Source organism: Ambystoma mexicanum, chromosome 6q (assembly GCF_040938575.1).
Source record: "Ambystoma mexicanum isolate Mex_15411 chromosome 6q, UKY_AmexF1_1, whole genome shotgun sequence".
Lineage (NCBI taxonomy): Eukaryota > Metazoa > Chordata > Amphibia > Caudata > Ambystomatidae > Ambystoma > Ambystoma mexicanum.
The window spans coordinates 313,223,347-313,250,118 of NC_090937.1; the positions used below are offsets into that span (position 1 = coordinate 313,223,347).

Consider the following 26,772-nt stretch of genomic DNA (forward strand, 5'->3'; position numbering starts at 1 on the left):
ACACTTGCTGGTCCAGGCGAATGTGACGTCTTTTTGCAACAAGTGCCTGAGGGGTTCGGTTATGGTGGTACAGTGTGGAATGTAGCAAGCACAATATCCAGCCATTCCTAGAAACGATCTGAGGTCGGCAACTTGAGTAGGTTTTCCTACATGAAATATTGTCGAAACTTTGTAAGGATCAGGGGTCATCGCGTCCGCCGAAAAGATGTGGCCTTGAGCTTGGCCTTACTGAAATGACACTTCTCAATGTTAAGGGTTAGACCGGCTTCCTGTACCGCCCTGCATGTGGCTTGGAGGGCCTCATCGTGTTCACTGCGTGACTTTCCGAAGACTAGAATGTTGTCACTATAGTTGACGGTCCCCTTTATAGGTCGTCTGATCTGCCGAATGGTTTCATGAAAAATTTCAGCGGCCGAGGAGATTCCAAAGTTTAATCGCTTATAGCGGAATAGTCCATCATGTGATGCAAACGTGGTGATGGGTCGTGACTCAGGGTGAAGCACAAGTTGGTGGTACCCTTGATTCAGATCCAATTTAGAAAAGAGTACAGCTTTATTCAGCTGGACAATCATGTCCTCAATTTCTGGTCCCGGGTGACGTTCTTGCTGTATAGCAGTATTAGCAACCCTCATGTCCACACACAGCCGTAGACGGCTGCCTTCTTTTGGGATGATTACAAGGGGGGAAACCCATGGCGTAGGACCCGTGGCTGGTTCAATAATGTCATCGCGTAGTAGTTGGTTCAGTTCTTTTGATACTGCCACTTGTAGGTGGAACCCAACCCTGCGCGGGTGTTGTGGGACTGGGCAGATTGCCAGGTCTATGTGTAGTTTTATCGGTGGGCCTTTCATTCTGCCTAGGCCTTGACACAGTTGTGGAAATTCTTTGACAATGTCCTCCTTTGTGATGGTGGTTGTAAAGACTGGTGGGGGGGTCTGTACTTCTGCTCTCTATATGGTAGAGGAGAGGCACAGAGGACCCCAGCCAAGATTCTCTAATATGGTAGCAATGGGCGAGCAATCAAGGCCTAGCTTCTCAGGAGGTGATGCAGGCTGGTTCTTAAGTACAGTGTATCCCCAAGCCCCCACAAAGGAATGTCCACACACTGTATTACTGAAAACACAGTCTTTATATAATTAATATTCAAGGGTTATGTACACTTATCACAATAACGCACTTTGTGCTCAGGAAAATCAATAATGGTAAATATCTACAATTCTAAAGTGGTACCACTAATATTAGACCTCATTAAAGTGCATTCACAATACTGTAAAAATGGCACACAGATCAATAAGAAGGAAACCAGCAATAGAGAGGGGAGAGATAAAAGATGGTTGAAACAATAGGCAGAATACTGGCCCTCGCTACTGGACACAGTTCTGTGTGGAGATTCCCCCACCTGGGCAACCTGTAAAATAAAGAGATATAACACAAGCCCAGTCCATATATTGTTCAATAGTCTTATTCTCTCCTGCAATGTTTTTACCCCCCCAATGTACCTGGTGGAGTCGAGTTCTTCGAGGAGGCGTCGACAGATCCTTCTTGAATGACCCCCTTTAAGGCAGGAGTCACGGATCGTCGAGTGGCGTCGAGAAACGTCGAAGACCTCGGGGTTCGGCGACGGGGAATCGACGGCCCTTCTTGAATGCCTTCCCTTTCAAGCGGGAGGCACGGGGCGTCGAACGTCCGTCGACAAACGAGGTAGAACGATGTCAGAGAGGCGGCAGCTTCGTCCGAGCGGTGCTCGTCGGCGTCGGGGCGTCGGCGTCCTGCAAGGCGGAGGTGTGCGGGGCGCCTCGATGACAATAGTTCTGGACCGCAAAGATTGTAGAGACGGAAGCCCAGCAAGGGCGTCGAGTCGCTCGAGTCTTTGGGGTCGTGAGGTGGCGGGAAACCCACCGGCGGATTCTCCTCGGCGCGTTGGTCGTCCTCGACTTTCTCCGGCGGGACAAAGCGGTCGACGATGCGGACGAGGGAGTCCTTCAAGGCAAATGTTCTTAGGCAAGGAGCTGACGGCTCCGGTCGTCGGCGGCACGGCGTCAAGTGGTTCCCACGGCTGGGCAACACAACTTCGACGGGCCTCCAGCGGTTACACAGACCTGCGAACCCTGGTCGACGGCAATGGACTTCGACAGCGTCGATGTCCGGGTGCTTCACTTCGATCTCCTCGGCGGTCCCGTCTCGGGTCGGCAGCCTTTCGAGGGTCTGACTTCCAGGGCGCTTCGGCGAAGATTCAGCGGTGCTCGATGGTCCCTCGGAGCACGGGAAGAGGGCGCCTAGCCAGGTCCTCTCTCGGGTCAGTCCTCGACGATTTCGACAACCTTCAGTTTCGGTCGAAGCAAATGCCACAGCAAGTCTTCTTCTTCCAGCTGGACGTCGAGGATCAGCAAATCCAGTTACTCTTGAGTGGAGACTCAGCTTCTGAATGCTTCTGAACGTTCCTGAACGTTCCTGAACAATTTCCAGTGGTGAGAGGTCCCCAGATATACTATTCTGTCTCTCATCCACACTGCTGGCACACACACAGCAGCCAATCACACAGAAGGGCATTCATGCAGTCAGTCAGCCAATCAGGCACACAGTGCATTCAGGCCACACTCCTCCCTTTCAGACACTCACAACAAGGAATGTGGATTGGGACAAGTACCCAGCCATTCAACACTACACACTGCATTCAGGCCAGTTTCGGGCAGGGCTGTCTCAGTCTTTGTCTCACATGCCAGAAACCAGACAACCACAACAAGAAGTGTATATTGGTCACACACTCCATTCACCCAGGTCCCACCCACAGGAGGTACCCACAACATACAGTCAAAGGGAAGGCTCCAGTCAGTCTAGCTGGGCCTTCACAACAACACCATATATGGAACTTCCACCCAACAGCCAGTCAGGGGGAAGGTACAGAGTCAGGGCTTCCCAGGACTTTGGGAAAAACAAGACAACAGGCCATAGAAAGCAAGAGGCCACAGGGGCCATCTTGTTTTCTATCAGGAATCAACTGATCCCACTGGCAGGGCCTGGGTATCCCAAAATGGAGGACACCCAGAGCACCTGTCCAATTCAGCATGGAGCTGCCACCAGCCCATACCCTGCTCTGTGGGCCACCCACAGGTGCCCAAAAACATACACTAGGGGCACAGGGTTGTACCCCTACCCAGGGGTGCCATAAGGGTATCCCATGGGTCTGTTCACCAAACCAAAAGAGAGAGCTGCACTGCCAGGAGTCGCAAATGGACTCCTGGGCAGAAAACATAACAGAACACACGATAAAAGGCAGAAAAGGACAAGGATTCAGAGGCCCTGTCCCTCTGATGCATTTCCAGCATCACAGTCGCCCCCCCCAGACTGAGGTGGAGGGTGTCTAATCTCCCACGGGATAGACACCCTCATCCAGACGGTCAACATACCTTCTGGAAAGGCCATCCGCATTATCGTGACACTTCCCTGGTCTGTGCTCTATGGTGAAGTCTAGCCCTTGCAGGCTAATGGACCACCTGAGCAATTTCGGATTCTCACCCTTCATCTGCATAAGCCACTTCAGGGGCTTATGATCTGTTTGGACCTTGAAGGTAGACCCCGTAAGGTAGGGCCTAAAACGCCTAAGGCTCCAAACTATGCTAAAACACTCCTTTTCAACAGTAGCCCACCTAAGTTCTCTACCCTTGAGTTGTCTACTGATGAATATGATAGGATGTTCTCTCCCTTTGTCATCTAACTGGGACAAGACAGCTCCAATTCCGGTGTCGCAGGCATCCGTCTGGACGATAAAGGGTCGGCTGTAGTCAGGCGCACACAACACAGGTGCCCTACACAGACTTTCTTTCAAGCCATCAAAGGCCCTCTGACAGTCTTCGGTCCAATTAACCTTCCTAGGCTGTTTGGGCGAAGTTAGCGCTGTCAGGGGTGCAGCTATGGTTCCATAGTCTGCCATGAAATTGCGATAGTACCCAGTGAGGCCCAAAAAGGCTCTCACCTGGGTTTGAGTAGTGGGAGTCTCCCAGTTCTGTACATCCTGTACTTTACTGGAGAGAGGTTGGATTTGACCCCCTCCTACCTCATGACCAAGATAGGTAACTTTCCCCTGAGCTATCTGGCACTTGGTGGCCTTGATAGTGAGGTTAGCCCTTTTCAAGGCCTGCAACACCTTATCCAGATGTGTCAAATGCTCTTCCCAGGTGGAACTGTAGACGGCAATGTCGTCTAAGTAAGCCACACAAAAGGCTTCCAGCCCACTGAGCGCATGGTTGACCAATCTCTGGAAGGTGGCAGGGGCATTCTTCAACCCAAAAGGCATGACCCTAAACTGGTAGAGTCCCTCAGGTGTTGAGAAAGCCGTCTTTTCCTTGGCATGGTCCGTCAGAGCTATTTGCCAATAGCCTGAGGTAAGGTCAAAGGTGCTCACAAACTTGGCAGCACCTATGGTGTCCACGAGCTCATCAGCCCTGGGCAATGGGTGCGCGTCAGTTTTGGTGACGGCATTGACTCCTCGGTAGTCCACACAGAACCTCCAATCTTTGGTACCCGCCTGGGAACTTGCCTTGGGGACAAGGACCACTGGACTGGACCAGGGACTGGTTGAGGGTTCAATAACACCCAGATCCAACATCTTGGCGACCTCAGCCTGGATGTGGTTTTTGACGGTATCCGACATACGATAGCTCCTGCTCTTGACAGGCACGCTGTCACCAGTGTCAATTTCGTGCTTACACCACGGTGTAAGGCCCGGTGTCAGTGAAAACAGAGAGGCATACTGCTGGAGCAAAGCCCTGCAGGCCCTCTGCTGCTCTGTTGTCAAATCTGGAGAGAGTTGTACTCCCTCCACTGAGCCATCCTGAGGGTTGCTATGCAGCAAATCAGGAAGGGGCTCACTCTCATCCTCTTCTTGCCCGGAAGCTAGCAAGAGACATGAGGGAGGGTCAAGGGGACCGACAATGTCGATGCCCACCCTCTCAGATGGTGTGCCAACCACTGGCAACAGCGGTAGTGGGGCAATGACACTGCCTCCAGTCTTGCCAGACAACTGACAAGTTGGGCAGGTCCTGCAGTGGGACTCCACCTCTACTCCCATCCGTGGCCAGTAGAAATGGGCAGAGAGCCTCTGCTTAGTCTTCTTGGTCCCAAGATGACCAGCCAAGGGCACCTCATGCGCCAACTGCAGTAGGAAGGGCCTGTAAACCTGGGGTACCACCAACCTCTTGCGGGCACCAGGTTCGGGCTTAGTGGGCTCACTAACAAGGAGCTCACCCTCCCAATAAATCTTGAATGTCCTAGGCACTTCACCTTGTGCCTGGGACAGGGCCTGTTTCCTCAGACCCTCGAGAGAGTGGCACTCTCTCTGTCCTTCACAGAAGTCTGCCCGGGAGGGTCCCCCTTCAGCTAACAAGCATTGAAGGTCGGGATGTTCCTCCGGGTTGAGAACCTCTCCCACAGGAGAGTCTTCTGTATCTTCTCCCACAGGAGTTGAGTTTGGGTTTTCCACTGGACCCAGCCCATCCGGAGCATGGATCCCAATGGGTGCTGTCGGAACAGCAGGAAGAGAAGGTACTCCCTCCACAGAGGTGGTCTTCTTGGTCTTCCTTCTTCTTGCCTTAGGCCTCGCCTTTGGCTCGGGTACCTGACTCACAGCCAGACCCGGTGTCACCTGTGACCTAGTGACTGCAGCAGCAGTCATGGGAAGACCATCCGAGATCAACCCCAACTCTACTAGATCATTTCCTAACAGAATGTTAGCAGGGACATTGTCCTGAACCAGGACAGGAAGCTTCGCTGTCTTGTCGCCAATCATGAGTGTGACTAAGGCTACAGGTGATAATTTGGGAGGCCCACCAGCTAACCTGGTGGTTTGCAGAGGAGCACCTTCATAGTCCTCTGGCTTGAGCAGGGTCCTGTCCACCACTGTCATGCTTGCCCCAGTGTCTCTCAAACCAGTAGAAGGCTGGCCATTCAAGAGGACACTTCTCAAAAACCTACGGGTGTTCTGCGGGATAGTTGCCAGTACTTCTGCGTACTGGTCCCAGGCCCCAAGGGACACTAAGGAAATCTCTACCGGAGCACCAAATGTGATTCCTGTAGAGGAGGGGAGGACAGTGGCCTCCACCTCAGACACGGGGTAAGGGTAGGTCAGGCTGACAGCCTGTACTCCAAGTGCCTTACCTTTACACTTGGGGTCACCCCTTTTGTGATCCAGAGCCCCACAATCCCAACAAGTGCCAGGAGTGCGGGGTACGGTACTGGAACCACTGGGAACCTGCTTTGCAGCAGGTGGACCACTACTCTTATTCCCACCCACAGAGGACTTATCCCCACTAGATTTTTGGGTCTTAGGAGAGGAAGGTTTTGGTTTACCCGACTGTGACTGCTTTTGGGACTCCTCAGCTTTCTGAGAGGCCCCCTTTTCTTTGTCCTTGTCCTTCCCACTGGAGTCCTTAGGGGACACCCGGTGGGAGACCCACTTGTCAGCCAACCTAGCCAGCTTAAAGGGGTCCAAAATGTTCTGGTCAGCCACATACTGACGCAGCTCTGGTGAACAGGCTTCAGAAAAATGCTCAAAAAACAAGAGGTGGGACAACTCAACAAAAGTTTTCACTTTGTATCCATCAATCCACCCCATCATGTTCATGTGCGCAGTACTCACCCAGTCAACCCAAGACACATTCTCTCTTTTCTTAAATTCCCTGAACCTTTTAAGGTATTGGGTAGGTGTCTTGCCAAACTTGGCAATCAAAGCAGACTTCATACACTCATACTGACCCCTTTCTTCCACACCCAGCTTCAGAATACAGTCATATCCAGTTTGAGGCACTCTGCTTAACAAACACTTAGCCCAATCTCTTTTATCTACATCATGAATTGCACAAGCCATTTCAAACGCTTCAATCCATTGGAGGATATCTGAACCCTCCACAAACACACCAACCAAATCTTTCATAAACTTGGTGGCTGGGGACCTGCCACTCTCAATTGGTCTAGCTGAAGTCTCCACTCGAGCTTTCTCTAACTGGATTCTCTGACATTCAGTGTCCTTTTCTTTGAGCGCAAGATCCCTATTCTTGAGTTCCACTTGCTGTGCCAGCTCCTCTTTCTTAAGCTCAGCTTCTATTTCCAACTTGCGATATTCAAAGGCCAATTTCATCCTTAATAACTCAAGTTCCATGGAATTGCTGGGGTTTGGAACAGAGGCAGCAGGAATGGTGGCATTCCCAGAAACAGATTCAGTGACAACCCCAGGGGCAGAGTCCTCACTGGTTGCATCCCCCCCTTCATCAAGGGTTTCACCATCAGTCTGGTAGTCCACCAGGGCAGCTATCAGCTCAGCCCTAGACTTATCCACAAAGTCTAACTCCCTGGCTTCACAAGCACTCTGGAGAGCCTCTAAGCTCATCCGAGTCAATTTACCATTTGCAATGGACTCCATTGCTTGTAATGCAGTTATTTGGAACACACCCGAACCTTAATCTAACAAAAGTGCGGATATTTTGTAAGTGGCACGGTTATACACTGAGTCTTAAAACCATAAGCATCCCACCGCTGCCACCAGACTTTGTAAAGACTGGTGGGGGGGTCTGTACTTCTGCTCTCTATATGGTAGAGGAGAGGCACAGAGGACCCCAGCCAAGATTCTCTAATATGGTAGCAATGGGCGAGCAATCAAGGCCTAGCTTCTCAGGAGGTGATGCAGGCTGGTTCTTAAGTACAGTGTATCCCCAAGCCCCCACAAAGGAATGTCCACACACTGTATTACTGAAAACACAGTCTTTATATAATTAATATTCAAGGGTTATGTACACTTATCACAATAACGCACTTTGTGCTCAGGAAAATCAATAATGGTAAATATCTACAATTCTAAAGTGGTACCACTAATATTAGACCTCATTAAAGTGCATTCACAATACTGTAAAAATGGCACACAGATCAATAAGAAGGAAACCAGCAATAGAGAGGGGAGAGATAAAAGATGGTTGAAACAATAGGCAGAATACTGGCCCTCGCTACTGGACACAGTTCTGTGTGGAGATTCCCCCACCTGGGCAACCTGTAAAATAAAGAGATATAACACAAGCCCAGTCCATATATTGTTCAATAGTCTTATTCTCTCCTGCAATGTTTTTACCCCCCCAATGTACCTGGTGGAGTCGAGTTCTTCGAGGAGGCGTCGACAGATCCTTCTTGAATGACCCCCTTTAAGGCAGGAGTCACGGATCGTCGAGTGGCGTCGAGAAACGTCGAAGACCTCGGGGTTCGGCGACGGGGAATCGACGGCCCTTCTTGAATGCCTTCCCTTTCAAGCGGGAGGCACGGGGCGTCGAACGTCCGTCGACAAACGAGGTAGAACGATGTCAGAGAGGCGGCAGCTTCGTCCGAGCGGTGCTCGTCGGCGTCGGGGCGTCGGCGTCCTGCAAGGCGGAGGTGTGCGGGGCACCTCGATGACAATAGTTCTGGACCGCAAAGATTGTAGAGACGGAAGCCCAGCAAGGGCGTCGAGTCGCTCGAGTCTTTGGGGTCGTGAGGTGGCGGGAAACCCACCGGCGGATTCTCCTCGGCGCGTTGGTCGTCCTCGACTTTCTCCGGCGGGACAAAGCGGTCGACGATGCGGACGAGGGAGTCCTTCAAGGCAAATGTTCTTAGGCAAGGAGCGGACGGCTCCGGTCGTCGGCGGCACGGCGTCAAGTGGTTCCCACGGCTGGGCAACACAACTTCGACGGGCCTCCAGCGGTTACACAGACCTGCGAACCCTGGTCGACGGCAATGGACTTCGACAGCGTCGATGTCCGGGTGCTTCACTTCGATCTCCTCGGCGGTCCCGTCTCGGGTCGGCAGCCTTTCGAGGGTCTGACTTCCAGGGCGCTTCCGCGAAGATTCAGCGGTGCTCGATGGTCCCTCGGAGCACGGGAAGAGGGCGCCTAGCCAGGTCCTCTCTCGGGTCAGTCCTCGACGATTTCGACAACCTTCAGTTTCGGTCGAAGCAAATGCCACAGCAAGTCTTCTTCTTCCAGCTGGACGTCGAGGATCAGCAAATCCAGTTACTCTTGAGTGGAGACTCAGCTTCTGAATGCTTCTGAACGTTCCTGAATGTTCCTGAACAATTTCCAGTGGTGAGAGGTCCCCAGATATACTATTCTGTCTCTCATCCACACTGCTGGCACACACACAGCAGCCAATCACACAGAAGGGCATTCATGCAGTCAGTCAGCCAATCAGGCACACAGTGCATTCAGGCCACACTCCTCCCTTTCAGACACTCACAACAAGGAATGTGGATTGGGACAAGTACCCAGCCATTCAACACTACACACTGCATTCAGGCCAGTTTCGGGCAGGGCTGTCTCAGTCTTTGTCTCACATGCCAGAAACCAGACAACCACAACAAGAAGTGTATATTGGTCACACACTCCATTCACCCAGGTCCCACCCACAGGAGGTACCCACAACATACAGTCAAAGGGAAGGCTCCAGTCAGTCTAGCTGGGCCTTCACAACAACACCATATATGGAACTTCCACCCAACAGCCAGTCAGGGGGAAGGTACAGAGTCAGGGCTTCCCAGGACTTTGGGAAAAACAAGACAACAGGCCATAGAAAGCAAGAGGCCACAGGGGCCATCTTGTTTTCTATCAGGAATCAACTGATCCCACTGGCAGGGCCTGGGTATCCCAAAATGGAGGACACCCAGAGCACCTGTCCAATTCAGCATGGAGCTGCCACCAGCCCATACCCTGCTCTGTGGGCCACCCACAGGTGCCCAAAAACATACACTAGGGGCACAGGGTTGTACCCCTACCCAGGGGTGCCATAAGGGTATCCCATGGGTCTGTTCACCAAACCAAAAGAGAGAGCTGCACTGCCAGGAGTCGCAAATGGACTCCTGGGCAGAAAACATAACAGAACACACGATAAAAGGCAGAAAAGGACAAGGATTCAGAGGCCCTGTCCCTCTGATGCATTTCCAGCATCACAGTGGTGGTGCCGGGAGATTCCAGGTCCATGTTGTATACTTGTCCTTGTTTACTGATTTGGGGCTCTGACGACTCGATGACATCACTGTCTTGGACAGGTATGTTGATAAACCCTAGACATGATGCCGTTTTGTAGCTCAGCAAACATCGCCCTTTGGTGGGGCTCCTGATGACGTGAATGACGGTGTTGGTAGACTTGTCACCAAATGCGAGTCGTCTTCTAAATGAGCCTACACTCTGTAAAGGGGCGTCTGGTCCCCATTGATATATCTTAGAGGTTGTTGGGTTTAGTGTGAGTTTGCTGTGCAGTAGTTGGAATTCTTTATCACCCATCATGTTCTCCGTTGCTCCCGGGTCAATCAGAAAACAACATTGTTTGTTGCAGATGTCTATCTGTATTCTGGGTGCCTCCTGTGCTTCTTCCTCGTCCATAATGAGATTTACGAACTCATCTTGGGCATACAGATCATAGTGGTCACCTTCATAATCAAGGTTTCCTTGTGTTCCGAGCGGAAGTCCTTGTTGCACTGGCGGTGGGCCGTCATACTCATCACGCAGTGGCGTGTTTGGTTCCTGTGTCGCATGTTCTGGACTGTCATCCTCAGGGTATATGTCTTCCACCACTCGCACGTACCTTCTCAGCCCTTGCTGGTAGGGGCATGACTGGTGAGACTAATTCGGAAATATTCTTTGGACTGTTCTGTCTTGCGAAGCTGCACCCATGCATGGTGTGGGAAACGGTTTCCTTCCCTGCACACACACTGAAAGTGTCCATCCCTGCCACAGTTGCCACACTTTTGTGAGAGAACGGGGCACGATCCGGCGCATGGAAACGCCATCTCACATCTGTAATATTGTCTTTGCATTCGTGGGGTCGATGTGCTGTTCTGGTTGCCACTTCTTTCATTGCCCTTGAGGTTGCCTGCATGGATCGCTGCTATAATGTCACTTTTGTCCTGTTTTTTGACTGCGTTTCTTGTCATGTGTGTGGCTTGTTTCTCCACTCTCTCTAATATTCTTGCCATCTCACTCACTTCCTCAATGGTGACAGGTTTTTTGAGAAGTTGTTTCTGTAGTGCTGTTGACACACACCCCTCGATCACTCTGAGTCGAATTGCTTCATCTAGTGAGAATGCGTCAAATTGGCAATGCGCATCTTTGACTCAGAGCCTTGTGATGAACTTGTCCACCGTTTCGTCGCTGCACTGCGTTCACTGGTTGAAGACATATCTTTCATAATCCCTGTTGGGGGCAATGGTGAGACGTTTGTTTAATGCTGTGATCAGGCTTGCAAAGTCAGTGATTTCTGGTGGTGGAATAGTTTAGATTAGTGTCTTTATCTTGATCCCCGCCGTGTTAATAAACATGTTGCGCAGGCGTGGGGAGGTTTCTTCTCCTGCGGCATCTATGAAGTTGTTGAAATCCACGAGCCATTCCACCCACCTTGCTCCTTTGTCGGCTTGTGGGGTCATGGAGAAGGGAGGAGGCATGCGCCATGCTGTGGCAGTGAACCTCGTGACTGTTGGAGCTTGTTGGGAGCTGGAGGTTGCTTGGTCAGCCGATCTACTCATCGTTTGGTCAGTTGGTGCCTAGCACAGCACTTCTTTTGTGGAGGGTTTGGTGTTGGTTTGTTTTAGCTGGTGGATGAGCCGGTGTAATCTGGGTGGCGTGTGTGGAGCTTATTCTTGTTGTGCCCCTTTGGTCAGGGGCTGAGCCTGGGGCCCCTTTCTGATGATGGCTGGTTGTTCAGCTCAGATATTCCCTTTGAGGGTGCTTTCAGATGCTGGCCGGTGGCGGGAATCACCCCTGTTTTTTTTCTTCTTTTTTTCGAGTCCCAAGGGAATACTGGGACGAGGATGATGATGGATGATGATGTAGAGAAAGGAAGAAATCAATTTTTATTTTTTTTTCCTCAGGTGGGCAGTTGCAGGAAGCTTGACATGGTGGGATCGTGCGTGTCTTTGAAGACAGAGGAATCCTGACACGGCATGATCGCACGTGTCAACACGGCAGGATTGCACGTGTACTTGGAGAGGAGGATCCCACACATGGTGGGATCGCACGTGTCTGGAGATGAAGAAGTCCAGGTGCGTCACTGTGTAGTGTTCTCTCTGGGCGTGCTGCCGGCTGAAGTAGCGGAGGACCGTGGGCCAGTGGGATCACTGGCGTCCGTGGGCAGACACATGCCGTGGGATCACCGGTGTGTGCATAAGGAGGACCGCTGGTGGGGACGCACCTCATCGCCAGTTGTTGTGGGCTGGGTAGCCCGGAAAGCATACAAGGACACCAGCGTGTGTATTACATACCGTCCTTTATTAGGTACATACATTAACTGCCGAAATCTCGGCACTTCCTCCTTTTTCCCCGTCACTTCCTTCAGTGACGTTTCCCTCACAGTGGCTGCCTTAAAGGGGCAGCCACCCGTAACAAGATGTTTGGCTATTTTGTTTATTCCCATGAAGAATCAGATTGAACATGAAGTGGCCAGAACATTACCCGAATTGCCCTGTAAGTATTGCTCGTTGCAATCGAATATGTTTTAATGGACGTGGGCATATGGCAGAGGCATTTCCTTTTAATGCACTGCATTGTTAATAATTGCTACATTATTTGCAGTTCTTTTTCATACTCGAGACACTTTTGAATATTTTTTTCTAGGCGTTTTTGTAATGTGTGCAACGTTTGTCAGTGGGATTCATAGTGTCGGTGTTTGTTTGATGAAAGGGATCTTTAGAAACAATTTATGAATACTGGTGAAAGTCTCCTCCGCTGATGTATGCCAACGATACATTAGCGGGGATACTTGTAAACGAGCACGTTTTCAGAAACAAAGAGCTAAAGCTCTCATCAGCTATTCCCAAATCGGTGGCAAGCGAGATGAAACACAGACTAAGAATAAAGTTTACACACACAACTGGACTCCAAAAGGGCCACTGAGGCTTTTATGAGTTCAATCAAAGCAAGTATGGATCAATGGAGGACATTTTTAGGATCCTGGGAAGGGGGCTGAACTTGAAAGCAACAAAACGAATGTGAAACCAACGAAAAATGGCTGGAAATGCCTTACCAATCGGGGGACTGAGCCAGAAGTGTACAAATAGAGCATGCCTTGCTCACCCCTAGCACACAGGCTCAATCACTTTCCAATGAATGGCAATAATCCGGATGACCCATGTATGCCTGAGCCTATTTCCACTACTTTGTTTGAGCCTATTGCCATTACTTTCTATGAGTCTATTGCCACCACTCTGCATGACCCATGCATATCTGTGCCTACTGCCACTTCTTTGTATGAGCCTATTGCCACCACTCTGCATGACCCATGTGCCCTGCTGACACTACTTTGTTTGAGCATATTGCCACTACTTTACATGACTCGTGCATTTCTGTGCCTACTGCCACTACTTTGTACGAGCCTATTGCCACTACCTAACATGACCCATGCATACCTGTGCCTACTGCCTCTACTTTGCATGAGCCTGTTGCCACCACTCTGCATGACACATGCATACATGTGCCCTGCGGACGCTACTTTGTTTGAGCCTATTGCCACTACTTTACATGACCCATGCATATCTGTGCCTACTGCCACTACTTTGCATGAGCCTATTGCTACCACTTTGCATGACCCATGCATATCATTGCCTACTGCCACTACTTTGCATGAGCCTTTTGTCATCACTCTGCATAACCCATGCATATCTGTGCCTACTGCTAATACTGTGTATGAGCCTATTGCCACTATTTTGCATGACCCATGCACATCTGTAACCTCTGTCAATACTCCGCCTGACCAGTGTATAGCTGAACCTATTGCCACTATTCTGCATGACCCCCGCATGACCCATGCACACCAGAGCACATAGTGAACATCTAAGGAGCTCTGATCAATGTTAGATCTCTCCCAGCTCATGCCCTTGATATCTCTGATCTCATCAGATCCAACAATCTAGACCTTCTAGCCATCACTGAAACATGGCTGCATGCAGCTTCAGGCCCATCTCTCTCCCTCGCCATCCCAGATCATTACACCATCTACAGAAAAGACAGACTCCTAGCCGAAGTTGAAGGCATGGCGCTCATTGCCAAGACGCACATAGCCATTAGAGAACTACTCAACCAAACTTTCCAGTCTGGCGAACTTCTCTCAATCAAATGATCTCTCTCTAAAACTGCTGCTCTAACTATTCACATTAACTACAGGCCACCAGGCCCCCTACTCACATTCGATGAAGACATCACACGTCTCCTCTGCAACAACACCAAACCATCCTCTAGAATCATCCTAATGGGCGATATCAATCTAGGTCTTAACGTCCCCGCTGATGATAACGCCCAGACCGTAGCCAACATGATAGAATCTTTAGGATTCAGACAGCGCATCACCTGTCGTACACACAACAAAGGTTGCACTCTAGACGGGCTGGTAGATATGAACGGCAAGACCAACATCATTGAGAATACCCCGTGCCCCTGTTCCAATCACGTCATCACATTCTCCATCCCCAAATATACACCAACCAACTTGGCCTCAATCTCGCGGTCAAGAAATACCCACAATATCACACCAAAGAACATGCTCCCACTGTTGCTCCCCAGCATGGACCATCAACATTCAGTCTGTGACTCTAACCAAATGGTAGAGCTCTACAAACAAACACTCCTTATAGCCATAGACAAGGTAGTTTCACTGAGCATATGCAAACCTAAACCAGTAGCTCATCTGAATTCCTGGTACACCCCCAACCTCAAAGCTTTACGCTCCACCAAGAGAGCTGCAGAGACCCTGTGGAAAACGACGCCATCAGATGCCAACAAAACCCAATTAATATCCTCGGCTAAAACGTATAAACAAGCTATCCTTCAAGACAAAAGCATGTCCTACAATGAACAAATAGCAAAAGCAAAAACTGCTTCCAAAGAGCTATTTGCCACCCCACAAGAACTCGAATCCACAGTCACCCTCCCCACCCCCCAGGACAGATGTCTCAAAGACATCACCTGGTGCAAGAACATCCAAAAGGCATTACTGGATAACTCCTCCAACTCCAAAACAAAATTGCCTACAAAACTCCAAACTACTCTTACCAGATACTCCACTCATCACCCAGCCACACCAACCCCTCAACCAATTTGAATTCTGACCTGTATCCATACTAGAAGTCACCAAAATCATCAAAGGCCTGAAGCCTTCGAGATGCCAAGGAGACATATGCCCAGCGCCTTTCATTAAAGACTGTGTAGCAGAATTTGCTGCCTTCATCACTTCACTCATTAAAAACTCCTTCGCACTTGGTTTCAAAAAAAGGTAGCAGGCGCTCCTCTCCAGAAAGAACATGGCATGATAACCAGTTCTGAGATAAGAGTTTGCAGCACACGCTTTTTGCTCACTGTACCTTTCACAGATGGGGAAAATCCATTTGCATATCAGTCTTTGTCCCGCCCAGCTGGGCAGTCCAGCACCGAAATACTATGACAATTCCTCTCTGAACAAGAGTACCAAAAGCAACCCCATACACGTGTTTCAGCCTTGTTGGGCCTCATCAGTGAGGTGAAGCTGTGCCTCTCTGAGCACAGTGAGCAGAGAGTCCACGGCTGGTTGCCCCCAGGTAGCTCAGGGTGACCAACCCCCAGTTCCTTGCAAATATTTCAAAAAAAGGTAGCAGGTGCTCCTCTCCAAAAAGAACATGGCATGATAACCGGTTCTGAGATGAGAGTTTGCAGCACGCACTTTTTGCTCACTGTACCTTTCACAGATGGGAAATATCTATTTGCATATCAGTCTTTGTCCTGCCCACATGGGCAGTCCAGCACCGAAATGCTGTGGCAATTCCTCTCTGAACAAGAGTACCAACAGAAATCCCATACATGTGTTTCATCCATGTTGGGCCTCATCAGTGAGGTGAAGCTGTGCCTCTCTGAGCACAGTGAGCAGGGAGTCCATGTCTGGTTGCCCCCAGGAAACTCAGGGTGACCAACCCCAAGTTCCTTGCAAATATTTCAAAAAAAGGTACCAGGCGCTCCTCCCCAGAAAGAAAATGGCATGACAACATGTTCTGAGATGAGAGTTTGCAGCACATGCTTTTTGCTCAGTGTACCTTTCACAGATGGGAAATAACCATTTGCATATCAGTCTTTGTCCCACCCACATGGGCAGTCTAGCACCGAAATGCTATGGCAATTCCTCTCTGAACAAGAGTACCAACAGCAACCACATACACATGTTTCAGCCTTGTTGGTCCTCATCAGTGAGGTGAAGCTGTGCCTCTCTAAGCACAGTGAGCAGGGAGTCCACGTCTGGTTGCCCCCAGGTAACTCAGGGTGACCAACTCTAAGTTCCTTGCAAATATTTCAAAAAAAGGTAACAGGCGTTCCTCTCCAGAAAGAACATGGCATGATAACCTGTTCTGAGATGAGAGTTTGCAGCACGCACTTTTTGCTCGCTGTACCTTTCACAGATGGGAAAAATCCATTTGCATATCAGTCTTTGTCCTGCCCACATGGGCAGTCCAGCACCGAAATGCTATGGCAATTCCTAGCTGAACAAGAGTCCCAACAGCAACCCCAAACACGTGTTTCAGCCTTGTAGGGCCTCATCAGTGAGGTGAAGCTGTGCCTCTCCGAGCACAGTGAGCAGTTGGCACCATCCCCAATAACCTAAAAGATGCCTGGGTACTCCCGCTCCTAAAAAATCCCCACACTAGACCCTAATATTCCTATATATACTGTACCTTTCCTATTCAAAATTGTAGACAGAGCAGCATATCTGCAAATACAGAAATATCTCGAATCAAACAACCTGCTCGGCCTATGCCAATCTGGTTTCCACCCAGGACACGGAATGGAGTGAGCGCTCTTAGAATTGAAATGGACGAGATCATCAGCAATGGGAATCTAGCCATCCTCCTCCTGCTCAATCTCTCAGCAGGGTTCGATCTAGTGAACCACAACAACTTATGCCAACACCTCTCATCAGCAACCCACTTCACTACAAAAGCTATAGCATGGATTGAATCCTTCTTATCCAACCGCACTATGATGGTCTTCTCGAACTCAGCAGCTGCAAGTGCTGTGCGGTGTTCCCCAAGGGTCCTACATCTTACCAACACTTTACAACATCTTTACAAATCCCCTCTTTGACCTCTTGGATGCACAAGGCGTCTCCTACACCAACTATGCAGACAACACCCAGATCCTCCTCCCTAGCTCTGGGAACTACAACACTGACACCAATGCCCTTAACAAAACCTACCAAACCATCCAAGCTTGGATGTCGCAACATGAACTCTGCCTAAATGATGAAAAAACTGAGTTGATCCTGGTGGGGACCCAAACTCGCTTTAACAAACTGGATGATGATTACAAATCCTTTGCCATAGACGGGAATTCCATCCCTGTCATGAAGGAAGTAAAATCTCCAGGGGTCTACCTGGACTCCTCTCTCTCTCTTTAAAAAGACAGGTTAGTGCAACTGCCTCTGTGGAGGCCTAGACCACTAAACTCATTAACACCTGCAGACCATTCCTGACTCCTGAAAGCTGCATCACGTAAGCTAGAGCACTTATCCTGTCTACACTAGATTACTGTAACACCTTATTCGCTGGTTCAACCGTGCGCAACATCAAAAAATTGCTAATAATTCAGAATAACGCCATAAGAGTGGCATTGAATATTCCTAAAAAGGAGCACATACCATCGGCCAGACAAAATGCCCACTGGTTGCCGGTTCGAGACTGCATCATATTCAAAACCCTCTCCATCACTCACAAATAAATGTCTAGCAAACAATGGCCCTAAATACCTCTCTAACAAATTCACGAAATCCCAATCCAAGAGACACACCTGGACCGCACACTCACACCTCCTGACTATACCCAAATTCCAACGTACAAAGTAGGAGGCCGCAGCTTCCCAGTCGTGGCTGCTAAACACTGGAATGCCCTCCCTTTGGCACTAAAACCAGATTCCTCCTACTGTTCCTTCCACAAGATCCTCAAAACATGGCTCTTCATGCAAGACCCTTAGATCACAAGGTTAGGACTCTTCCCCTTACCTTGCATGGCTTATCTCATGTAGGTAAAGGCTGAGCCACCTGACCTATCCCGGCTATGACTGAACTTACCATCTGTATCTAGTGTATCTATGTCTGTTATGTAATGTCTATTATGTAACCAGCACACATATGCCCTTGGGTTTGGCACGCTCTACACATGTCAAAATAAATAAATGAAAATAAAATAAATAAATAGCACTGTGAAGGGTAGGTAGAGTGATTGAGAACTCGCAGTTCACTCTACTTGGGAAAGCTCAACCCTGAAAATAACCTGCCCATGCTGAATTGGGCAAGCTGAAGTAACCTCATTAAGCCAGTCTGAAAACTCTACCCTGCCAGGCTGCTGCTGTGAAATCCTCCTGAGTCCTGACAAAGTCAAAAGGCAGGAGACTGTTCTGAGAAAGCTCGAATGTATCCTGACAAAGCAAGAGACAGAAGATGACTTTGTAAAGTGTTTGTGTATCCTGACGATTGTGCTCTTGTATTAAGACAAAATCAAGAGGCATAGCAAGTCTCTTCCGAGAAAACGCTTGTGCTTGCTAACAAAGCCAAGAGGTATGGGAAGCCTCTCAGAACATGTTTGTGCATCCCAACAAAGCCAAAAGGCAGTAGAGGCCTCTGTGAAGCATTTATATATCCTGACTTGGCAAAGAAGCAGTATAAACCTATGTGAAATGTTCGTGTGTCCTAACAAGTTCAAAAATACTATGTGAAAAAGTCAAGAGGCAGGAGCAGTCAAGAGGCAAGCAGGCTTGGACTAGCCTATAGGGAAACAGGGCGATGCCTGACCCAAAAATGCAAAATGCTAGTGTGGGCCCGTTTTTTGGGTCAAAGTGGGCCACTTGTTTGGCCCATGTGGACCAGTATGATAAGTTACTTCACCATGCGGCTAGTGGTTTTGACCAGTAATAATGAAAAGCACAATTTGCATCACATTTAATTAAAACCTCCACCAGGGCTACTACTCAAACAGTCTGTCACAAAAGGAATGAATTGCCATTGCAACTATGGGCCACTATTTCATTGGTGCCTGAGACAATTTTATGCCGCAGTCCGACCCTGGAGGCAGCAGAAGTCTCTGTATCATATTTGTGTTTCCTGCCAAAGTCAAGAGGCAAGTCTCAGAAAAACATGTGCATATCCTGGCTGTGCCAAGAGGAGAAGAAGCCTATGAGGTTGTTATTAAGCCACAGATATACTCGAAATAGGCCCGCCATAGACTAACAATCCTGACAAACCACATAAGGATTGAACATAAGTCTCTACTGACCTTAAGCAGCAACATAAAGCAGAATAGAAACATTCCAAAAATCCTAGTTCACTAGTGTAATATGTACATTTACACTATTCAATATGTTCGGTTTCTGGCATGTCCCCAGTCGAGTATTTAAGCTTCCAGATCGAGTCAATGTTTTTTTTTTCGGGGTTGAGTTGCCTGTATGAAGAAATCGTGCCTCATTGCGTCCATGTAAAGTTGTTTTATCTAAAATAGTGACCTGTAACTTCAGAAAGTTTGGAGAAAGTTATTCCATGTTTGGTGGGTAATCCATCATGTTGGTGATGGTTTTATGCAATCAGTTTTACGGACTTGCTATTTGTCGAATTTATGTGCATGTATGTAGATTTTGTTTTACCCTGTATTTTACTACAAAGTATAAATAGATACCTGTACAGTGTTGTGTGCCATGGTAAAACTTTATATAAGCGAATGTGTTTTGTTGATATTCTGAACATTCTTCCAAATAAATTAGCCGCAGTGTCATTACGTGTGCATGCCCATGATTCAGATTCTCATTGAAGTCTAATAAACGCAAACACTTTACTTACATGAGGTTGATGGATTTCCAGATGTGTTTTTTTTAAAGGGAGATGGATGAGATACATATCCAGGACCTTCTTTATTTAAATATTTCAACTGCTTCAATTGTAACAATGCAATTACTGTAATCGGATTGACAATTACCCAGACTATTAAGCGCTTCAGTTAAAGATGTTTTCTTATCAGTCACGATGAATCGAATTTTCAAAGAGGAAAATATCCCTGAACCTACAATATATTGGGAAGAGCAAGCGAAAGATCAACAGTGAATGGGCCTTATTATAAGTGTGCGGGTCCGGAAACAACGGTGCCGATAAGCTTACCGGCACCGTTGTTTCCAGACTGGCACACTACAACTCACCCGCCCGCTGAGCTTTCACGGAAGCACCGGCACCGTTATTAACATTGCCGGTGCTTTCGTGGTCCTCACACCAGCTATGGAATGGGAACTTACAATTTACCGGCGCATGACTTTCCGGGAAGTCAGGCACCGGTAAATCATTACGGGTCCGGCTGCAATCCGCCAGTATCACTGGCACGGTTCCCTCCGGACCCGTAATGATGCCTAATGTCTTGAACAGCAAAACAAATAAAAGCGGGCAAAGCACATTTCAATGATCAATCATTCTTCCGAATACAAGCACAATGTAAGCACACTACATGTGAAGTGTAAGTGCATGTAAGTGGGCACACCTACAGACCAGAGATAAAGCATCATTGTCAAAAAAGACCCCTAAAAAGTGCTTTATTTCCATGCACTGGTGGGACAATGCCAGGGACGGGATCATGTGGGCTATGATTACGTCCTTGTCCTCTCTAATGAGACTGCTGAATAAAGCTATCACCCTGCATCTGGGCATATGGGCGTCAGCGCTGGCTCAGGGCCATTACCAGTCCTGTACACTCCCCCACATGGGGGTGATAGCTATTTGCACCTGGGGCTTCATCCAAATGAAAATATTTGAAATTTGTTTTTTTTTTTTAGCAGAGACAAGCTGCACACATATTGCCCAATCTCCCGTTGAGAAAAAACCTGGATGCCCCCATAGTAAATAGAAAAGGGATTAAGTCCCTCTTCAATTGCTATGGAGGGTGCCTAGTATTTCCAGCCACTTGATTGGCTGAGTGCCATTTCCCGGGTGTGAATGAAGGGTGTGAGTTTATGATGAATTCTGTTAGCTCATTGGTTGAAGAGTAGACAAGAGCCCCACACTTGATGCACAACTAACAATTAATTCACCCCTAATTGGTCACCACTCAGGCCTGAGGCTTCCAATCTGACCTGTCAAAAATGTCAAGAGCAAATGAGAAGTCTAGGCCAGTTGACTAATTTGTGAAATTCAGCCTCCCCAAGTGTTTATATGTTCTACTCACGATCAGTAAGTGCTTGATATACAGGCTTCCTGAAAGGTGCATTAACTTGGATACAATTTTGTTTTTACCTTTCAGATTTTTATTGGTGAGATATCCATGTATTTCATAAAATCAACCAGAGAAAACCTGATTGCACAAGAGAAAATGATTGTGACGGGAGATTGCTGCTACCTAAACCCACTGCTGCGAAGAATCATTCGATTCATAGGTAAAGGGCAATTGGGCTAACATGTTCTCCTTGACATCTGTGATGTGTGTGTATAGTTCTTTGACCCTGGCCTTGCATTGTGCAATTTGAAGAAATTCTAGTACACATGCATCACTAAAATGTGGGCTTTCTGTCAGTTTGATTGCCAATATTCCTTTCCCTAATATTAGGTGGGTTGCAGGTCACTCATTACAAAGGAGGAACAGAGGGAACAATAAATTGACCATTCACAGGTTTTGGTGCATTAAGATCAGAGTAAGAGACCAACAGGGAATAGGGAGCAGGGTATAAGTTCAAGGAATGTCCAAAAGGTACACAAAAGAGTATAGCAGGCGGATAGAGGAGTAAATACATTTCTAACCAGTTGCTGCACTAACGTCTGCAGCCATATGTTTGATTGTTCTTCTTCTATTTCTAAACATATGTATTTGTGTGAATATTCTGAAATGCGTTATCAAATGTCAAATGTCACCAGGTTCCCAAAAAGGCACATCTTATTTGTCAGTTATTGGTCCGTTTAAAACATCAAACTACTGAATTGCAGTTTCCATGTCCCAACCTATCAACAACAGGATGGCCACCCAGCAATAACCAATCACAAATCGCAGTGTGTGCAGGAATTTGCTGTTTGCCTCACCTGCAACCTAGAGTGGCCACACCACTTTTCATACTAAAAATGTACAATGGTGGTATGTGCCACTACTGTACAAACCTTCACATTGAAGGTGGAAATGGCTGAAAAAAGTATACAATTTATTTTTATGTTACCGTCGGCAGAGGTGGTATTTCTAAAATACCTCTAGAGTTATTCCAGAAGTACAACCTTCACTGGTGATAAACTCTATATTGGACAGACTTTCAAAAATATCCACAGCAGAGGTGGTAACATTCTCCAGTCGTATATGATTAAAAATAAATCTGCCCAACTTTGCATGGCCCCTTTAGTTTGTAATCTTCTACTGAATGATATCTGAATTGTACAGCTTTCTGTGCGTGTTCAACTGTGCAGAAAAGTAAATGCCATAAATTGGTCAATAGGCATTTCTTTGAGCAGCATACAGTAACATCGATGGGTGCTATCTCTTTGCAATGAGCTCACCAGTTATCAAAAAGTTTACCAGAGTACAGGGGAAGACTTTTTACAGAATTGAGCTGAGGATGAACTTGAATAAGATATGGGCCATAACTTCCTTGGCAAGTAGGAGTCATGATAAACTGCTGAGGATTGTAAGAGAAAAATGGTTCATTGGTCGCAGTGTGCTATCATTACCATCCTGGGTCACAGAACCTGCCATTTAAATGCATACAATGGCTCCTTGCAGTATAACCATGTGCCTGTTCCCTAGGCTCTTCTCCATCTCACTCACTCATTCTGGAGGCCGCGGTACACTAGCAATATTGCTGAAATCAAGATGAGTGTCTCACGCCATCTATGCAGAAGCCAAGCAGGCCATTAAGCACTAGGTTTCTTTGAGGCAGGTTGGATTATCGTTTTCAGTTATTTTTTTTTACATGTTGTAGCTTTGGCCTACGAAGCAACAGTCCAGCCAATTTGCGGGGCAATTGACACCTTGCCCGCTGTCCCAGTCCGCCCCTGCCCATGACCTTAAGAAAATGACCAATAGTATACCAAACCTTAGACTCCAATGAAACTGTGACACTCCTCAACCATGCGATGATCCTACAAACTATGCCCACTACTTGGTTGAAAGACTTCCTTCACCATAACACCATCAAACATGCACATTCACATGGCACTGTAACACTCATTCATCAACCATTGAACTTACAACTGCACACACAAGGTGATAGTAATACCAATCACCATAATGGAATAAAAACCATGCACTCGCATTTCACTGCGACTCATGCCATGACTCAAAAAACAGTGCACAACCAATGGCAATAAACAACTTCACAAACTAGAGTCAAACTAAGCCAGCCACATTACTGAATCAAATAAATCCATTCAATCGCCAACACGCTGTGGGGAAGGGGTCTGCAACCTTTGCCTATCTTAGGGTTTTGACTTTTGAACTACATCTCCCACCAGATTTTGTCAGAATAGGTAATGGTTAGGGATCATGGGAGTTGCAGTCCAAAACATCTGGAGAGCCACAGGTTGCAGACCCTGTGTGTAGACTGCCACGCTCCCAACAAACATCAAGTCACTTGGGAGAACCCATGTGCCTAAGAAAATGAACAAAATGATAACAAGCCTGTGCACTCACATAACACTCCAACAATTCCCACCCAAACCATGACCCCCAAAGAGTAGACATTGGTCATATAAACCGCTTGCAACCAGGCAGTAACCAACCATGCTGTATCAAGAATTCACCAAACCATCTGGTATTGGGGAAAACAACCCCTTAACTAAACAGAAATAGAACAATGATAAACATGATTGTACATAAGCCATGATATGATATGATATGATATGATATGATATGATATGATGAGTCATGTATAACGCGCCTTTACACACGTTTTTTTTCGGTGCGAAGACAAGGTAGGTCACACAGAAAGAGGACAAAACAACGATCTTACTAGGCCTTGTGTCATTCAGATTGTGCAAGTGTGGGTGGGGGTGAGGAGAAGTGCCTGAGGAGGGAAGGAGAAGTGCAGTGAGGGCAGCATTTCTCTAAGTAAGTGCAGCCAGCGTAGCACAGCTCAGGGAGGCAGGGGACCATAGGGTTGCAGATACAGTCCCAAGTGCGTGGGAGGGCCAGAGGCAGTGCAGGGGCTACTGGTCGTGGAGGAGCCTGGTTCCCAGTAAGAATCTGAGAGTAGCCAGGCGACTACTCTGTGCAGCAGACAGGTAGGTCAGCAGGGTTGAGAGAGAAAGAGAGAAGGAGAGAGAGAGAGAGAGAGAGAGAGAGAGAGAAAGACAGAGAGAGAGAGAGAGAAAGACAGAGAGAGAGAGAAAGAGAGAGAGAGAGAGAGAGAGAGAGAAAGCAGAAGCAACAAGGAAGGTCTTTAGCTGCTTCCAGAACCTCATGTGGTCCGGCTCAAGTTTGAGAGGGCCAGGGAGGCAATTCCAGAGGGAGGTACCTGCAGAGGAGAAAGATTTGCCACCCACTCTCTACCTGGAGAAGCGTCTGAACCTCAGAGAGTTGGAGGTTGCTGAGCGAATGGCAGAGGGCCTTGAAATTGATCCTTGCAGCCACGGGGAGCCAGTGGACAGATTTCAGGTCTGGAGAGATACAATCCCTGAGCTTGATGCCAAGGACAAGTCTTTTGTGGTCCTGTTCTGGATTAGGTGCAAAGGGCGGAGTGTAGAGGAAGGCATATTGAGAAATTTGCTGTTGCAGTAGTTCAGCCTAGAGAGAACTAGGGCTCTGGAGACACTGAGCTTCTGGGGAACGTGAGAAAAGGAAGAATACCTCTGAGGAGGTGGAGCTGGTAGTGGGACTTCGTAGCGAGGTCCGTGATGTGAGGAGAGAAGGAGAGAGTGGAGTCAAAGATGACACCAAGGTTTTTTGCCTCACTGGAAGTCGCAGGAAGAGGGCCCAAGGAGGGCGGCCAGAGTGAAAGAGAGAAAGCGGGAGCAGGGGTCCCAATGAGACAGATCTCAGTATTACTTGCATTAAAGCAGAGATCGTTGGAGGAGTACCACACCTGAATCGCGGATAGACAGCCAGGAATGAGCGAGAGAGGAGAGGAGGCTCAACCGACAATGAAGGAGAGCTGATTGTGATCTGCATAACACTGAAAGTTAGAGGAGACGGTAGGGATGAGGTGAGCCAAAGGGGCCAAGTAGATGTGGAAAAGCCAGGAAAAGCCAGGGTGAGAGGTTAGAGCCCTGGGGAACACCACACAAAGAGAGAGATGTGGTGGAATGAAAGGACCCAAGTTGGGCCTGGGAGGGTCGGTCCAGGAGGAAGGAGGTCAACCAAGCCAGGGCCTGATCCGTGATGCCCGGGTTCTCACAGAGACGATTGATCAGGTTGGCATGGTTGACCATGTAGAAAGCAGAGGAAAGATTAAGGAGGACGAGGACCGATGGAAGGCTAGAGTCGAGATTAGTGAGCAGATCTTCATGGGTGTTCAGGAGAGCAGTTTCCATGCCTCTGGCTACTCTGAAGCCAGACTGATTGTCATGGAGACAACCAACAGCTTCACTGTGGAGAGTAAGATGGCAGATGGCCAGCTTTTCCATGAGTTTGCCCAGGAAAGGAGAGATAGAGGTGGGGTGGTAGTTTGCCGGACAGGATGAATCGGCGGAAGGTTTTTTCAGGAAGGTGTGTACAAGGGAGTACTTTATGGGGAGGGGGAATGTCCCAGTGGCAAAAGAGTGATTGCAGAAATCGGCCAAAGCTGGAGCGAGGGTGACATTTTGGTCCTTGACGGTTCTGGACGAGCCAGGGAGCACCTGCTTGGGCAGCACTTTCTTAGATTGAACTTGTCCAGAAACATCGGCAGATGTGATCGGAGAGAAAGAGGAGAAAGGAGGAGGAGAGGGAGAAGCAGCTAGAGGGGGGCAGGGAAAGGTAGTGGGAGAGGAAGGGGAGAGAGAGGGCAGGCTGTCCTAAGTTTAAGTGGTGAAGTGAGAAGCCAGAGCCGTGCAGAGGGTCTAGGAGGGAACAGGAGAGGTGGAGATTGCAGTGGGATTGGCAAGCTCTTTGCAGATTGTAAAGAGTTTGGCCCTGTGTTGCTAAAGGCCGCAGAGATGCGGTCTTGGATGTGGGCTCTCTTCTTGGACAGGACAGAAAATCTGTATTGCCTTTGGAGCAGGCAGCAATCCAGTTTGTCAGAGGATGTGCCTGATGCCCAACACTTCCTCTCAGCCACCCTACACTTGCGTTTAATGGTTGCGAGGTTGGAGTCATACCAAGAGTTGTACTTGGAGGTAGGCTTCAGGCGGATTCTCTTGACAGGGGCCAAGACATCCAGAGTGTTAGAGATAGAAAGATGCAGGTTAGAAAGGGCTGTGTCAGAGTGTGAGTCAGCCACAGGCATTGGAGGAGGAGAGAAAGTAGCAGCGAAGGCCTCTGCTGACACACGCTTCAGTGGCTGGATAACCGAGATGGTAGGTGGCAGTGCTTTGGACGGCTTCACCTGGAGGACAGAGAGCTTCAGGTGGGAGGAGATCAGAAAGTGCTCAGTTCAAGAGGAGTGGTGAGAGGATTAGATAGGGGATGTCTGAGGAGATAAGAACATCCAAGGTGTGCTCGGCAGAGTGTGTCAGCCAGAGGGTAAGATATTAAGAGAGAGAGTATTGCAGAGATTGCGGAAGAGCTTATGAGGATGGGTATGAAGCATCCAGGTGGATGTTGAATTCTCTGAGGAGGAGAAGTTGAGAGGCAGAGGCAAGGAGAGAAGAAGAGAGGTAAGCCCACTCGGAAAGGAAGAGGGCGAC

At 48.3% G+C, this 26,772-nt stretch overlaps 1 protein-coding gene across 3 annotated transcripts in view; it reads left to right on the forward strand.

Moving 5' to 3' along the window:
* PLPPR1 (phospholipid phosphatase related 1) overlaps positions 1 to 26,772 on the forward strand; it is an 863,412-nt gene that overhangs the window by 641,140 nt on the left and 195,500 nt on the right. For all 3 annotated transcript variants that reach the window (XM_069630811.1, XM_069630812.1, XM_069630813.1), the window contains one exon: positions 21,278 to 21,410. In XM_069630811.1, the coding sequence (XP_069486912.1) occupies positions 21,278 to 21,410 (133 nt within the window). The remainder of the gene's footprint in view (positions 1 to 21,277; positions 21,411 to 26,772) is intronic.